We start from the raw sequence: 18,057 nt of genomic DNA on the forward strand, positions 1-18,057 counted from the left end.
TGTGTGTGTGTGTGTGTGTGTGTGTGTGTGTGTGTGTGTGTGTGTGTCTGTGTGTGTCTGTGTGTGTCTGTGTCTGTGTGTGTCTGTGTGTGTGTGTGTTGGAGTGGGGGTGGGGAGTATTTAATGTTAATAAGCAAATGCAACATAAATACACAGTAATTTGAGGAGGTGGGAATACTAACAATTGGAGAAATCAGAAAGGCCTCTTACGGCTAAGCCCTAAAAGAAGCTAGGTATCCCAAGAGGGAAAAGCAAGGAGGGGACAGGATTCCCGGTATGGAAGACACTGAGTCAGGAGATGGAATTTTGTAGACCAGGGACCTGTTCAGTGTCACTGAAAGACAGAACAGTTGAGCAGGGAGTAACGTCATCAGCCTAGAAAGAGAGGCTGGAGCCCAGAACCAGAAGGAAACTTCTAAACTAGTTCCTCTGATTCCAAAACCAGTGCCCTTTCTACTCTAACAGAAGACATCTCTATGACGTGCCAGTTCACCTTCTAACTAGAATTTTAAAAATCAGACAATATGGGGCCACTCAAATGGGCCAATCAGAACAGGACCAAGCCTTAAGGGAAAACAGATTGTGAGAAAGTAAGAATGACTAATGAATGGGACAGGCTGCTTTGTAACAGCAGCAAGGCAGGAGTGGAAAAGCACTGGATTGAGCAACAGGAGCTCAAGGCTCTGATTCCAACTCTGCTACTGTTTAGCTGTGTGATCCTGGACAAGGCGTCCAACTTCTCTGGGCCTTAGTTTCCTCAACAGTCTCTCTTTCTTATCTTTTCTCTTTTTCTTATCTTCTTCTGCTTCAAGGAGGAGGAGGAAATGGAGGAAGAGGAGAAGAAGAAGGAATAATAACTGACATTAATATGTGCATATACCAAGGCTCTTTGATTCAGTCAGCAGGAAAAACTCTCAGACAACTACTTCCACTGACAGAAGCCCTTCTGTTAGTCCACAGACAAGTCCTAGAGGGGTGCCTGAAGCAGCTACATAGTTTATCCAGGGTCTTACAGCTGGCAAGGGTCAGATAGAGGAAGGTTTTGAACCCACACCTTCCTGGCTCCAAGCCCAACCCTACCTTCTATCTATGCCACAAGTGATGTCTGGTGCTTTAGAGTTTGCAAGTTACTTTAAATATGTCCTCTCACTGGAGCTCCCAAAGCAAACCTCTAACATAGGTACTATAGGCATTATTAGCATCATTTTACAAATGAGGAAACTGAGAGGTGGCAGATGCCCAAGTCTCACCTGCCCCTTCCCAAGTTCTTAAAAGATCTGACCTTTTTAGGATTACAGAGACTAGTTAGAAAAGACTTGAAGGTCTCATTAGATCTAATCACACACTCATTGTACAGACGGGAAAACTAAGATCCAAATGTTGAGTGACCTGCCCTAAGGCCACATCAGCATTAAAGGACAGAGGTCAGTTTGGTACCCAAGCCTCTAACTCCAAATCCAGTCTTCTTTTCTGTACCACCTACTTTCCCTCAAGAGACTTCCTATATAGCTCCTCTCTTTCACAGCCAAAACCCTATATTCATATCTCAGCCCCTCAAAATCTGGCTTCTAATGCTACCACTCAACTGAAGTTGTTTGTTCCAAGATCACCAATGATCATTTGATTACTAAATTCCATGCTTTTATACAGAACTCATCTTTGAATCCTTGGCAGCCTGTGATACTGTCCAACCACCCCCATTTCTTAGCTGTTCTCTTATTTCCATGACTTTGTTCTCTGCTGGTTCTCCTCCTTCAGGTCTGACTACTTCTTCTTAGCCTCCTTTCTTAGATCATTATCCAGCTTACACCCCCTAAGAGGACAGGAAGGAAAGCGTAGAAAGGGGGAGGGAGAGAAAGGAGATGGAGAGAGAAAGAGGAAGAGATCCCCATCACTTCAGAGGTGAGAAAAGCCTAAACCCTCTCCTCCTACAAACTTCCTGTTTTCATTGAAAACACTACAAGCCTTCCAGTTACCCAGGTTGCTATCAAGAAGACCAGCAAAGAAGCCTTAAACCTCATGGCAAAAGAGGATAAAGACACAGTCAGTCAGAGCAGTCTATTGGTGGTCTGCATGAGGATAATAAGCTTATGATAATAATAATAATATATAATAATAAGTATAAACCAGATAGTCCAAGTTTCTGCTGCACAGAAAAGGCATACTGAATAGATTCAATTCAATCAACATTTTTGTAATGCCTGCAGTATGCAAAGAACTGTTCTAGCCACTGAAAAAGAAATAGATTTAGATAAAACACTGGTCATAGTCTTCTTGGAGTTTAGTCTCATGGAAAGCACAGGTAATTAGAACACATAATAATAAGTGCATTTGAAAAATAAAATAAAAGAGAGAGGAAGGAAGAAAGAAAGGAAGGAAGGAGAGAAAGAGAGAGCAAAAGAAAATTTAAAACAATATACTACATGAGGTCCAAAAGAGGTTATTATTGAGAGAAGGTTCAAGAAAGGTTTATTAATATTTATTAGTTTAATTAAATAAAAGGCAATGGATAGAGTTGTGTTTAGAACCAGGACGACTGAGTTAAAGTTCTACTTTTAATACACCCTAAGCTGTGTGACCAAGGGCAAGTCACTTAACTCACTATTTCAGGCAACTCTCTCAACTGATCAACCAATCAATCAACAAGCATTTATTAATTACGAAGTGCAGCACTATGTGCCAGACAGAAGTAAAATAATCCCTGATTTTACTGAGGTTACATTCTATTAATGATACAAAGCAGATACGAGATAATTGGGGGGGGGGGGGCCAGGATGACTGAGGGGGAGTGTTTGAGTGGAAAAACTACCACAGAAAATGGCACTTAACCTGAATCTTGAAGGAAACTAGGGATTCAGAGATCCCCTCAGACTATAAACTGAAAACAAAACAAGCTACTGTTCTGCAATGCTGGTTAGCTGTTCTACACAGGAGGTAACCCCAAACCAGTGAAACCACAAATCTGAACTCCACCTCATTCCCCCCCCCAAAATTTTTAATGTCGAGAAGAAATAAAGAGGCTTTAATTTAATCCAAGCTACCTGTAAGCAAGTCATACCAACAATACTGATTTGCCTTTATCTGAAAATTGTTTTCCAAATGTTCCCCACCCTGCCCCGTGCCCCCTCGACCTCCAGCTATACAGACCCAAAAACACAAAACAAAACAACTAAGTAACTTCAAAAAAATCCACTACAATGTTAATATGTTTGCCTATGCTGACATAGCCTTAAACCTCAAATAGATTTCTTGGCCCAGGAGTCTGGGGTGGAGAGAGAGAGGTTAGGAGTGGGGAGGGGAAGAAGGTGTGGCTGTCATCTTACCTCACCAAAGTGTCACTGCCTGCTCCTCCAGGACTGTAGTACAGGACATTCTCCAAGGACAAGGAGAACTTCAGTCCCTCTGCCTCAGAGATGTACAAGTTGGTGTGGTTGTTGCTGTGACTGACACACACAAACACCTGGTCTTCTGAGGCATCCGCAATGTAATATTCCTTTGGGAACAAAGTGGAGAAATAGGTCAGGAAAAGTCTGCTTGCCTCAAAACTGGACCAGAAAGGATCTGCCAAGAGCTCTGTAGGTGGTGGTGGCCGGAGGCAAGCACACAGCTCTCCCCAGCTCTGGCAAAGAAGCCTGCTCCATTGTTTCTATTCCCTGGTCCTGCTGGGACTAGGCAGGAAGGGGATGAGAAACCAAGGCCAGCCAGGCTTGCAGCACTGTCCTCTCCACAGGTTATCTCCCCAACACCTCCTTTTCTCTTGATTTCTCTTTCCCCATACATAATCTTACCAAAATAGCTGTTAAGGAACAAAAATACATTATTAATCTGAATTTCAGGTCACTCCACTTTTCTTGGTGGGGAGGGTAGGTACTAGTAGTCCCCAAATGACCACAAAGAAGGAAGCTAAGGAATAAAAAAGCAGGTTGGGGAGGAAGCTTGGATAATCTGCAAACCATGTAATTTACTCCTAAATCCTAACTCCTCAGGAGTCAAATACAGACAAATCCTACTAGATTAAAAGCTGCTAGAGCCAAATTCCCCTTGCCTGAAATGTACCCCCTGCATCTTCCCATCCGTCTGCTAACCCCCCATCTATATTTCAAGGCCCACATCCAATGCCACTGCCTCCAAGAACCCTTTCCCCAGCTTAGCAGTACTTATAGTTTGTATCATGCATTTGATCCCCTGATCAGAAGCTACCTTGGATCATCTGCCGATCTATTTTTTTGTCCTCAACTGTACCAGCAGTTCCCTCATGGACCAGAATCATGGCTGAAAACCTAAAGCTGGGCATGAAGCAGGCTCTTCAAAGACTTGTGTTTATTTGACCTGACTTCTTGTCCCTTGACAATGGCTGATTGACTCTGCAGCACTATATGCCTGCCCCAACCTTCTCCTACTTGAAGCAATAAAGACACCAGGTCAAATCCAACTCAAACAATGAAAACAAGCAAATTACCCCGGACAAATAGCAAACGCCCTGAATAGTAGTGCCCAAAGCCTCCCCCTGACATCTCCAACCACAAGGGACATCCCTAGGCATGGCCAACCTCTCCTCTTGTCACAGCAAGCATGACAGGAGCAGGTGAGTGGGTAGACCCTCCCTCTCCCTGGGCAAGTCAATTCCACTCACATTAATGGGATGCCTGGTGACAAACTGGGCAGCTCGCATGGGCTTTCGGCCAAAAGAGACCCAGAGCTGGACAGAAGACTGCTGCTGACTGCCCAAGAGATGCTGCCAAGGAGAAAGAGAACTTCAGTTAATTCCATCAGATCAGAGCCACTCTTGCAAACAGTGAGAGGGAAAACTATTCTAATTCTTTATTTCCCTAGGTAGCAGGCTTGCAATAAAGGGTAAGGAGTAACAGGGAGGATGGCAGTGCCCATGATTTCATACATGAAAGCACACAAGGAGGATACAATTTTTCTTTGGTCATCTTTGATTTGATGAACAGCCTGTGTTCGCCATTTGTCAGGATGCCAGAAAACCGCAAGGTAGGCCAGCCCTGAGCAGACTGAGAGGAAGATACAGACCAGAGTCACTAAAGGGGTACCTATATTGATGAGCTCTCAGGTACATTTGAGTATCTTAGTAATTTACGATCAAACAGAATTGTAGTGTCTCTTTTCAATAACTAACATTAACGACACATGAGAAAGGATTGCAGATTAGACGAATAAAAAATTTTATTTTACTCCAGAAAGCAGTCATTCACACATGTATCTCACACTCACACAATGCATACTTAATGATGGAAATGAATGTACACTTAGCACTGTCAAAGATCTGAGCTCAAATTCTACCTCAGACACTTAATGTGTGTTCCTGGGCAAGTCACTTAACTTCTGTCTGCCTTAATTTCCCCATCTGTAAAATGGTTAAAATAATAGCATTGACCTCCCAGGGTTATTGTGAGGATAAAATGAGATATTATTACACTGACAAATAGAGATGTCTGCTGACTTTCTTACTGGAGATTTCAAACTATTCCACAGATGCTATCCCATAGACATCTCAACTTCAGCATGACCAAAACAGATCTCACCCTTCTTCCAAACTTCTATATTTCTATTAAGGGCACCAGCATCTTCCCAGTCTTCTTGGTTTACAACCTCACTGTCATTCTCTACTCCTCACTCTCCCTTACCCCAAATATCCAATCAGTTGTCAAACCCTGTCATTTCTGCCTCTACTACATCGCTTGCCTCCTTCCTGCTCTGACAACTGGCTCATACAGCCATCACCTTAGTTCACATTCTTATCACCTCTAACCTGAATTACTCCAACTGCTGTTACAACCACTTCCTAATTATCCTCCCTGCCTCAAGTCTTTCTTCATTCCATTCCAATCCATCCTCCACACAGCTGCTAAAGCGGTATTTCCTTAAGTATAGGGCTGACTCTGTCACTCCCCTAATCAATAAACTCTAGTGACTCTATTATTGCTCTAAGATAATATATAAAATTCCTCTGGTCTCAATCTTCTCAGTGAAGTAGGAGGTTAAGCCATTTACTGTAAGTGTGATGGGTCAGGTTCAACTGAGAGTTGGGCAAAGATTTCAGAGTCACTGTGGGTGATGAGACAAAAAGCGACAAAAAGAAGAGAGGAGAAGGACTGTCACGCAGCACTGAGGGTCCAACTGAGGGTACTCCTCCTACTACTTTCTATCATGAACAGAGCTTAGAAAGAATTCATTTCTCAAAGACATTGGATGTGGAACTCAAAAGAAAGCAAACAATCAGAAATTACCCAAAGGTTATGAACATGGATAACTGAGAAAATGGTGGTGTGGAAAGAGAAGCAGGTCAAAGACAGTCTTTCATGTGTCTACATTAAGGGAAAAAAATGAGGAAGATGATTCAGAAAAGAAAATTTAGTGATAATAATAAAGAAGAAGGGGAAGATAAAGAATAAGAGAAGGAAGAAGAAAAAGAAGAATTAGCATTTATATAGTGCTTTAAGGTCTCCTAGTTCCAGAATCTCAGCATCACCCTGGATCCTACATATCTAATCCAATCAGGTGCCAAATCTTGTGAGTTTTCCCTTCACAACATCTCTTACATCTGACCCCTTACCTCTCCACTCACACAGGTACCACCTTAGTTCAGTCCCTCATCACCTCTCACCTAGATCATTGCAACAGCCAGCTGATTGGTCACCCTGCCTCAAAACTCTCCCCATTCAAATCCATCCTACACAATGCTGCCAAAGTCATTTTCCTTTAGTGCAGATCCAACCATGTGACTCCCTATTCCACCAACTCTAGTGGCTTCCTATTGGCTAGAGAATAAAATATAAATTCCTCTGTTTAGCTTTTAAAGCCCTGCACAACTTGACCTCAATCTGTCTTTCCAGCATCTCCCTCTGGCACTAGGTGATCCAGCCAAACTAGCCTTCTCTCAGAGTCTCAGACAAGACTTCCATCTTATATCTCCATGCCTTTGAACTGGTGGTCCCTCAGGCCTAGAAAGCACTCCCTCATCACCTCCACCCCACAGAATCTCTCTCTTCCTCTAAAATGCAGATCAAGCACCACCTTCTGCCTGAAGGAAGTCTTTACACATCACCTCAGTTACGAGTGCCCTCCCTCCTGGATTACCTCTATTTAATTAATGTGCATATATAAAATTCACATTTAGGCTTTATATATTTTTATGTGTACCTGATGCCTTATCCCCCTTTAGAATGTAAGCTCACTACAAGGAGTGATCACCTTATCCTTTGTACTTCTATTCCCAGTGCTTGGCTCAAGTGGTTGCTTAAGAAATACTTGTTGAGGGGCAGCTAGGTGGCACAATGGATAAAGCACCGGTCCTGGAGTCAGGAGGACCTGAGTTCAAATTCAGGGTCAGACACATAACACTCACTAGCTGTGTGCCTCTGGACAAGTCACTTAACCCCGACTACCTCACCAAAAAAAAAAAAAATACTCGTTGACTGAGACAGAATGTTGATTCATTTGATAATATGTAAGAAAAAAAAAACTGGAGGGCATCCATGTTGATAAAAGACCTCAAGTTTATGCCCTAGAAAGATCAAGTGATTGCTGTCTTCAAATGTTTAAAGGGCTATCAACTAAGAGAGGGGTTAGATTAGTTCAGTTTGGCCCCACAGAGCAAATGAGGAATGATGGATGGAAATAACATAAAAGCAAAATTAGTTTCATGTAAACAAAAAACTTCTCAATAATTCAAGCTATGAACAGAGCAGATATAGAATTCTAAAAGTGGAATGAATGACCTGCCTTGGGAAGTAGAGAGTTCCCTGTTTTTAAAGGTCTTTAAAATAAAGGCTGGATGGCCATTAGTTTGAGACATACCACAGATGGAATTTTTTCAGGTATACATTGGACTGGATGGTCCCAGTTCCGACACTGTATAAAACAGGAGTGCTCAGAAAGGCAGGGACAACCAGGAGAACATGTCATGGAAGCCAATGGAAAAGAAAGTATCCAAGAGGAGGGAGTGGTCAACAGTACTAAATGCCATACAAGAATCAAGGAAGAGGAGAACTAAGAAAGAGCCATTGGACTTGGCAATCAGAAGGTTTCTAATGGTGGAAATGGAAGCTAGATTACAGAGGATTTTGGAATAAATGATAAGGAAGTGAAGACAGTGCGTATAGATTTCAAGACTAGTCAATTCCATAAGTCTGGAAGTGAAATGAAATTGAGAGATGGAATTGTATAGAAGAGGGTAGCAGGTTTGGGATTTTTAAATATTTTTTAAAGGAACCTTGGTCCTCACCAGCTATGCCCAGCATACCCTACAGTACCAAGATGGCTTAGAGAACAGGTCTGGTGATGGACTCTTAAGTCGGACATCCAAGGAACAACCCAGCTGAATGTAAAAAGGTTCACCCCCAGAATGGGATCAAAATAATGAACTCTGAAGTTGTATCAGCCCTCAAATACTGCCTACTAAGTTGCAAATGGGTTACAATTTGTATCTAGGGAGGGAACACTCACATTGATGCAATCTCAGACCCTTGAAAGCACTGGAAAAAAAAGCCTGAGGTAGGGAGATGGGCATATTTGTAAACAGTGAAGAAAGAGCAAGTGAGGGAGAGAAATTGAAGGTTTAACTTCAGTGTGCTTCTTTTCTCCCTAACCTCCATTAAACACATCCCTTTAGGAAAAACCAGTCTTTAGATTGATAGAGCAGAAGACAGAGCTAGTCTCTGATCCAGGAAGACCTGGGTTCAAGTCTTGCCCTTGATGCAAACTGGCTCTGTGACTCTAGGCAAGCCTCTTAACCTCTCTGTGTTCTAGGAACTCTCTAGGACTAGATGTTGTAGAGAATATGAAGGAGTTTCCTCATCTGGGAATTCCCTATACTAATGAAATCACAAATCTAGTAGTAGATACAAGGCTTGGGATTTTACTTTTGTTTTGGAGTTTGTTTTTTCCCCATACTAAAATGAGAGCTCGGGACTGGTGGAAAGGGGGATATGGGGAATTAGAAAAATAAACATTCAAAGATGCCAAGAGGGGGCTACCATTGTTGTACTGCTTCCACAGAGGGGAGTGAACTCTGCGGCACAGCACATGGGACTGGACTTAATCTGGTGTAAGAATCAAAAGATATATGAGTACATCATCTAACACCAAAGGACTAAGCCAACAGGGCTGCCTAGAGATGATGAATGTGTTAACCCAGGTACAGAAGCAACTGAAAAAAAGAATATTACTTGTACCACATGAAGAAGTCTTGCAACAAATCATGATTATCCATGCTGATGGAAGAAAGTGGCATAAATAACCCAAAACTATTTCTAAATGGCTTTGCAATCAATTATGTAACTTGAGAAATAGAGAGAGAGAGAGAGAGAGAAATAATAACCCCTCACATTTATACAAAGTGCTTTCCTCCACATTTTAGATGTGCAGTAGATAGTGCAACTATTATTATTCCCATTTTACAGATGAGGAAACTGAGGGGTGAGAAAGGTTGAAAAATGACTTGATCACATTCAAACAGCTGTAAGTATCAAAGCTTAGGTATGAACCTAAATCTCCTGATTCCAAGTCCAAGGCTCTTTTAAATAGGATCAGATTTGGGATCAGGGGAAAAACATATAGCTAAGGGAAACAAATCCAAACAGGTTGTCCTTTGGAAAGATGGGGAAAATTTGGGGAGACAAGGAACCTCACGCAACATTCCTTAGAAATGAAAAATCATGAAAAATCTGTCGTCTTAGAGAAAACTGAAATGAACTGTGAGCATTCAAAGGTTTGTAACTCAGCATTTCCTGGCTCTTTGTATCCCAAAAAAAAGTAGCAAGGCTAGAGAGCCAGCCTCAAAAAACTGAGTTCAAATCCTGCCCCTGATATATATTGGTTGGGGAAGGATTTCCTTGGGGAAATCACTGCACCTCCCACTGTTCTAAACAACTCTCCAAGATTACAAACTGCAAAGAAGGTACTAATGATCTGCATTCGTGGGATGAGGCTTCCTCACCTGGGAGTTCCCAATCCCCATAAAATCACAGGCCCATCTCTCCCTCTATTTTGCTTCACAACATATAAATGCATGTGGCAAATTTCAGTATGTCTGTTCACCACCTGCCATTCTCATCAATAAAATCGTACTTCCCTGCCCCTAATAGGGATCTTTGTCAGTCTCTCTGCTGTAGGTGCATCCATGTCTTCTGAGACTGGTGACGGAGAGAACAGGAGACACAGGGCATGTCCATGGCAGGAGGAGGAGGGAAGGGAAGAGGGAGATTAGGAAAACACGGCTGAGGCCAATGCCAATGGTCTGGCTACCACACAAGTTTCCAAGAGCAGACACTTCTCAAAAATCCTGTGAAAAGCAGAAAACAGGAGACCTTCTTTCCTCTGGCTAGCCCCCACATCTACTTCACCACTAAGGTTTCCTCTTTGTCTTGGGGGAAAAAAAATGAAAAAGCCCTCTTCCTTACCTGGGCTCCCGAAACCACAAGGCTGCTTGGTTCTTCCTCGCTTGCTACCACTCACATAAATAAATAACAGTCTAGCTATGTAAACCACGGCTGACTTCAACTGCTGCCCTGTTAACTGTGTCAGGAAGCAGATTAACCATTTAGAGGTTACTAACATACTTTGCCCCTAATTGTAGCCAATGGAGGAAAGGCCTCAAACAGAGAGCAAAGAGAAAAGCTGCCAAGGCCCCAGGAAAGACAAGCCACGCAGCTCTGGAGGGTCCTGTTTGTTTGTCTTCTGACTCCTACAAGAGGTCATTTGACCCGAGAGCCCTCAATCTCTCATTCGCTTCATCTCAAAAATCCCTGGACATCAATTCCCTCTCTCTTGTTATCCAGTCTATGACCAAAAGGTAGGTGGCCCTTCTCCTTGCCAAGGTCAACTCCTCTGTATGTATACTAGATCTCATCTTCTTCAGCAAACCGCATTCAGAGTCACCCTCCATGTCCGTGTCTCTCTCTCTCTCTCTCTCTCTCTCTGTCTCTCCCCGCCCCTCACTGGTTCCTTATCTGCTTCCTTCAAACATGTCTCTCCTTTTCGTAAAAAGAGATCCTATAATATTCTCAAACTAGCATCCTCTATCTCTCTTCCTTTTCTCAAACTCCCGGAAAAAGCTGTCTAGGCTTGGCGCCTCTCCTTCTTCCTCCTTTTCCCCAGTCACACTCACTTTCACTCATTCCTTAACTCTCTGCAGTCTGGCTTCTGACCTCATCACTTAACTGAAACTGTTCTCTCCAAAGTTACCAATGAGAGTAAATCGGATGGTCCTTTCTCAGTCCTCATCCTCCACCTATCTGCTGCATTTGATACTACTGACCACCCTCTCCTACTGGATGCTCTCTCCTTTCTGGGTTTTCATTACGCGGCTCTCTCTTGGTTCTCCTCCTACCTACCTGCCTGTTCCTTAGTCTCCTTTGCTGCCTTGTCATCTGTATGATACCCCGTAACTGTGTGCAACCCCCAAGGTTTGGTCCTGTATTCTACTCTTCAAAGGGGTACCCCCTCCTCCTCTTTCTTCTTCCCCACCACTTTCCAACTCCCTTATATGTCTTGTCTTCCCATTAAATGTAAGCTCTTGAGTCCTATTGGAATATAAGTTCCCTGAGGGTAGGAGCTATTTTGTTTGCTTGTATTTGCATCTCCAACAATTAGCACAGTGCTTGGCTCATAGTAAATGCTTAATAAATTCTCTATCTATATAAATATAAATGATTTATAAAAATGTAGATGATAGATAGATGTAAAGATAGAGATAGAGATAGAGATAGATTTTCTCTCCCTCTATATATTTTCTTGGTATCTTTATCAGCCCTTGTGTGTTTAGGTCTAATTCTCACTTCTACACAAATGACTCACAGATGTAAGTATGCATATGTGTATGTGCACATATACACCTATATGTATATATTCATAAATATGCACTTACATACATACACTTATATCTATACACACATGTAATGTGCACATATATGTATATATCGATATGTATATCTATGTGTCCATATTTGTGTGTGTGTGTGTGTGTGTAAGAGAGAGAGACAGAGACAGAGAGAGACAGAGAGAGAAAGATATGTATATGCTATATACAATTGCTCACCTAAGCTGCCATTGTGGTATCACCAATTATCTACTGGACATTTCAAACTGGCTATCCTAGAGATATCTCAAGCTCTACACGTCTACAACTAAACTCATTCACTTTTCCCTTGAACCTTCCCTTCTTCTAAATTTCCTTGTTTGTTCTGAAGATACCACCAGCCTTCCTCCAGTCTCCTCAGTTCATAAGCTCAGCATTATCCTGGATTCGTCATTCTCCACCTCTAATCCAAAATCTAATCAGTCAGCAGGACAATAATAGCCCGCTCTTTCTCTCCGCTCACACAGCTACCACCCAAGTTCAGGTCCGTGTCACCTCTCACCTACATGATTACAACAGTCTTCTAATTTGTCTCCGGCCTCAAGTCTTTCACCACTCCAGCCTGTCCCACACACTGCTGCCAAAGTAATGTTCCTTCAGTACAGATCCAACCATGTGACTCCTCTCCTCAACCAACTCCAGTGACTTCATATTCAGGATAAAATATAAACCCCTCTGTTTCGATTTTAAAGTCCTTCATCACCTCACCCCAATCTACCTTTCTAGCCTCAGAGAGCAATTGCAAGCCAGCCAAACTGGTTTTCTCTCTGCTCTTCTCTCATGATACTCCATCTGCCAGCAGTGTTCCTTTTCAGCGACTATCCCCTGTATCTGGATTTCATGCCCTCCTCATCTCTACCTTGTAATAGTCTCTTCCTTTAAGATGAAAATCAAACACCATCTTCTGCACAAAGCTTTTCCTGATTTCCCCAACTCCTACTGCCCTCCTTCCCAAACTACCTTGGATCTAACCACTTTGGAAACACAACTTTGTATTTATACAGCACATATTTTTATATGTATTGGTTGTTCCCTCCATTAGAATAGAAACTCAGGGGGGTGGAGCCAAGATGGCAGAGGGAAAGCAGTGACTTGTTTGAGCTCTCCCCCCAAACCCTTCCAAATACCTATAAAAATGGCTCTAAACAAATTCTAAAGAAGCAGAACCCACAAAAAGACAGAGTGAAACAAATTTCCAGACAAAGACAGCCTGGATGGTTGATCAGAAAGGTATACTGCGCCAGGCGGGGAGAGGAGCACAGTGCGGCATGGGCGCGCAGGCCACAGTGATCCTGGAGCAGGCCTCAGAGGGCTGAATCGCGGGCAGCTGTGGCGTTTTCCAGATTTCTCAACCCACTAACACCAAAGACAACTCAGAAGGTCAGCGGGAAAAGTCTGTGACTGCGGTGAGAGAAGGAGCTAGGTCTCAGCCGCCCCTGGGGCCGCAGCTGTTTCCTGAGCTTCCGGCCCACAGACTGAGGGGGAGTCAAATGGCTGATCAGAGGGGGACTGCAGGGATCTCTTTGCCAGTGCTGAGGCAGGAATCTCTTGTTTTGCCCGTACTTGGATCTGGGTCACAGTTCTGAGGGGCTGTCCTGGGGCAAGGAGGAATGCTGGTGTGGTGAAGCTTCTTGTAGTAGTGGAGAGAAAACAGCTCGCCCCTTATCATAGCACCTTGGAAGAAGTGAAAATTTTCAGGTCCCTATAAGTAGCTCTGAAAACAGTTATACAAACCCCTGAAGCTTGGGACAGTACATTCTCCACATTGGAAACAGACTTTTACCTTAACAAAGAGTTTAAAACTCAAGTAGTTGGCCAGGATCATGAGTAAGCAGCACAAAAAGAGTCAGACTATATTATCTTACTTTGGTGACAAAGAAGATCAAAACATACAACCAGAAGAAGACAATGAAGCCAAAGCTCCTACATCCAAAGCCTCCAAGAAGAATATGAATCAGTCCCAGGCCTTGGAAGAGCTCAAAAGGGATTTTGAGAAGCAAGTAAGAGAAGTAGAGGAAAAACTGAGTTTTGCAAGAAAATCATGAAAAACAAGTCAACAGCTTGCTAAAGGAGACCCAAAAAAATACTGAAGAAAATAATACCTTAAAAAATAGCCTAACCCAAATGGCAAAAGAGGTCCAAAAAAGCCAATGAGGAGAAGAATGCCCTAAAAAGCAAAACTGGCCAAATGGAAAAGGAAGTCCCAAAGCTTACTGAAAAAAATACTTCCTTAAAAATTAGAATAGAGCAATTGGAAGCTAGTGACTTTATGAGAAATCAAGACACTGTAAAACAAATCCAAAAGAATGAAAAATTAGAAAACAATGTGAAATATCTCACTGGAAAAACAACTGACCTGGAAAATTGATCCAGGAGAGAGAATTTTAAAATTACTAGACTATCCAAAAGCCATGATCAAAAACAGAGCCTAGACATCATCTTTCAAGAAATTATCAAGGAGGGGCAGCTAGGTGGCGCAGTGGATAGAGTACCAGCCCTGAAGTCAGGAGGACCGAGTTCAAATCTGGCCTCAGACCAAACACTTGACACACATTATGCCCTTGGGCAAGTCATTTAACCCCAAATGCCTCACCAAAAAAAAAAAAAAAAGAAATTATCAAGGAAAACTGCCCTGATATTTTAGAACCAGAGGGCAAATAGAAATTGAAAGAATCCACCGATCACCGCCTAAAAGAGATCCCCAAAGGAAAACTCCTAGGAATATTGTAGCCAAATTCCAGAGTTCCCAGGTCAAGGAGAAAATATTATAAACAGCCAGAAAGAAACAATTCAACTATTGTGGAAACACAATCAGGATAACACAAAATTTAGCTGCTTCTACATTAAGGGACCACAGGGCATGGAATATAATATTCCGGAGGGTAAAGGAGATAGGATTACAACCAAGAATCACCTACCCAGCAAAACTGACTATAATCCTGCAGGGGAAAAATTGTCATTCAGTGAAATAGAGGACTTTCAAGCATTCTTGATGAAAAGATCAGAGCTGAATAGAAAATTTGATTTTCAAATACAAGACTCAAGTTGAACATGAAGAGGTAAACAGGAAAGAGAAAATCATAAGAGACTTATAAAGGTTGAACCGTTTACATTCCTGCATGGAAAGATGATATTTGTAACTCATGAGACCTTTGTCAGTATTAGGGTAGTTGAAGGGGAAAAAATATAGATACAAATAGATAGATAGACAGATAGATAGATAGAGGGCACAGGGTGACTTGAAAATGAAGGGGTCATATCTGGAGAATAAAATTAAGGGGTGAGAGAGGATTATACTAGGAGAAGGAGAAAGGCAGAAGTAGAACAGGGTAAATTATCTCACAAAAAAAAACAGAAAAGAAAAGGCTCTTACAGTGGAGGGGAAACAGGTGAAGGTGAGAGGGAATGAGTCAATCTTACTGTCATAGAATTTGACTTAAGGAGGGAATAACATACACACTCAATTGGGTATGGAAATCTGTCTTACCCTACAGGAAAATTCAGGGGGAATGGGAGGAAGAGGACAAGGGAGTAGGGGGATGATAGAGAGGAGGGCAGACTGGGAAAGGGGGTAATCAGATGCAAGTACTTCTGAGGAGGGTCAGGGTCAAAAGAAAGAACAGAATAAATGGTAGGGTGGGATAGGATTAAGGGAAATAGAGTTAGTTTTTCACAGCATGTCTACTATGGAAGTGTTCTGAATAACTGCACATATATAACCTATATTTAGTTGCTTGCCTTATCAATGAGGGTGGGTGGGGAGGGAGGAAGGGAGAAAATTTGGAACCCAAAGTTTTAAAAACACATGTTTAAAAAAAATGTTTTCACATGCAACTGGGAAATAAGAAATACACGAAATGGGGTACAGAAATCCATCCTGCCTTATAGGAAAACTGAAGGGGAAGGGGATAAGAGAAGGAGGGGAGAGATAGAAGGGAAGGCAGACTAGGGGAAGGGGTATTCAGAATGCATGCCATCTTGGGGTGGGAGGAGGGGCAAGATGGGGTAAAAATTTGGAACTCAAAATCTTGTGGAAGTAAATGTTGAAAACAAAAAAAAAATAAAAATTACCATTAACAAAAAAAAAAAAAAAGAAAAAGAAAAAAGAAACTCAGTGTGAATATTGTTTCATTCTTGGTATTTCTTTCCCCAGTGCCTGGCATGGGGACTGGCACATGACTGAATGATCTGATAAGAAATAAAACTGATAGATATAAATTATATTATGGTTAATAATATAATTGGTTAATATGGTTAATAACCAGCAAATCTTCCACTGTGACTTCTGGCTACAGGGGATCAAACAAAGGGCAAGGAGAGGTAAGAGTCCCTCTACTTACTGACACGGAAGCGAGAAGCTTGAATACTGGAATGTTTTACTTCAGGCACTTGAATACTGGGATGTTTTACTTCAGGCACTAATTCCCACTGGACGTTGTCTACACTAATATCTATACATTCAATCAACGAAGACAATTAGCATATTTCTGGAGCTTTGAAAAAATCCACTTGATGAACATCAAGGAAACAACAGTGAAACCAACAGATTAAAAACTCACCTTTATGGGCTCTATTAAATTCTCAAAGCACTTTCTTCAAAACAATCCTATAAAGTTGGTGTTATTATAAAGGAAGCTGGTGATGAAGTGGATAGAGCACTGGGCCTAGAGTCAGGAAGACCTGAGTTTAAATCACAGCCTCAGACACTTACTAGCTATGTGACTCTAGACAAGTCATTTTTTTTGCCTCAGTTTCCTCAGCTATAAAATGGGAATAATAACAACACCTACCTCTCAGGGTTGTTGTGAGAACCAAATGAGATAACAGCTATAAAAAATACTTGGCACAGTGCCTGGCACAGAGTAGGTGCTTTATAAATATTTATTTCCTTCTCTATTCCTCATTATCCTCATTTTAGAGATGAGGAGAAAATCCCAGTGACATATAGCTGGTGTCAGAACCAGTATTGAAACCCAGATCTCTGCTACCTCCAAGCCTAGTCTTTTTTTTTCCCTAATGTACTACATCACTTTTTTCTTAGCTGCTCATGAGAATTTGTGTTTGTAAAGCTGTTGTAAGGTCACAAGGAAATTCAATCAAATGCCATGCTCTGAAAGACACCTTGAGAGGTTTCCCCCAGGCCCCAGTGAGACAACATTCAAGCCTGCTAGAGCCTTCTTTTTTCCTAAACCTTTCCAAGACCAAAGACTTCAAATAATCCTTTAGAAATGAGTCTCAGAGGCAGCTAGGTGGTACAGTGGATAGAGCATCGGCCCTGGAGCCAGGAGGACCTGAGTTCAAATCCGGCCTCAGACACATAACATTACAATTAACCCCAAGTGCCTCACCAAAAAAAAGAAAAGGGTAATGAGTCTCAGGATCTAACAACCTCTACAGGCAAGACGACCATCAACATGTCTTGGTAAAGTCCTTCCTGCTTCAACTAAGTTCATTTTTTTTTAAATGGCTTTAAGCTTCTGGCAGTAAGAAGAGACACTCAGATCACTGGAATCCTCAGTCACCCCCTTCCCACTTACCACCACCTTTGTGGCAAATAGGTACTTGTCACGGAGCTGAAAGTCTCGGACTTCCTCCAAGATCACTTCCTGGTTTTCCCTGGACTGGAAGAAGTCTGTACTTCGAAAGATAGTGGAGAAGCCTGTGGGCTCATGCCGTTCAATGTAGATGGTATTGGGTTTGTCATATGGATCAATTCCCCTGTGGGAAGGAAAAAACGGTTACTGTTATATTCACATACACGGGACACCTTCATTCTAGGCATGTCACTGACTTGCTCAGCAAATCATAGGATCATAGGTGGCACAGCAGATTGAACCCTGGCCTTGGAGTCAGGAAGACCTAGTTCAAATCCTCTATCAGACAGTTACTAGCTATGTGACCCTGGGCAAATCATTTTACCTTTCTTCCTCGTTTCCCATCTGTAAAATGAGATAATAGTACCTATTTCTCAGATTGCTGTCAGGATAAAATGAGATATTTATAAAAGAGCCTTACAAACCTTAAAGTGTATATAAATACTAGTTATTATTATATATATATTACAATCGTCATCATCATCATTATCATCATCTCTCCCAGAATGCCCAGCACTGTGCTGTCCTAGCACAGTAGATACTCAGAAAATATCTCCCCAAATAGAAGGAAGGAAATCAGTC

At 42.1% G+C, this 18,057-nt stretch overlaps 1 protein-coding gene across 1 annotated transcript in view; it reads right to left on the reverse strand.

Moving 5' to 3' along the window:
- SORL1 (sortilin related receptor 1) overlaps nt 1-18,057 on the reverse strand; it is a 216,807-nt gene that overhangs the window by 137,794 nt on the left and 60,956 nt on the right. The window contains exons 6-8 of the mRNA XM_027835471.1: nt 17,419-17,599; nt 4,634-4,735; nt 3,324-3,493 (exon numbers count right to left, since the gene is read on the reverse strand). Coding sequence (XP_027691272.1) covers nt 3,324-3,493; nt 4,634-4,735; nt 17,419-17,599 — 453 coding nt within the window. The remainder of the gene's footprint in view (nt 1-3,323; nt 3,494-4,633; nt 4,736-17,418; nt 17,600-18,057) is intronic.

Source organism: Vombatus ursinus, unplaced genomic scaffold (genome assembly GCF_900497805.2).
Source record: "Vombatus ursinus unplaced genomic scaffold, bare-nosed wombat genome assembly UNPS02014816.1, whole genome shotgun sequence".
Lineage (NCBI taxonomy): Eukaryota > Metazoa > Chordata > Mammalia > Diprotodontia > Vombatidae > Vombatus > Vombatus ursinus.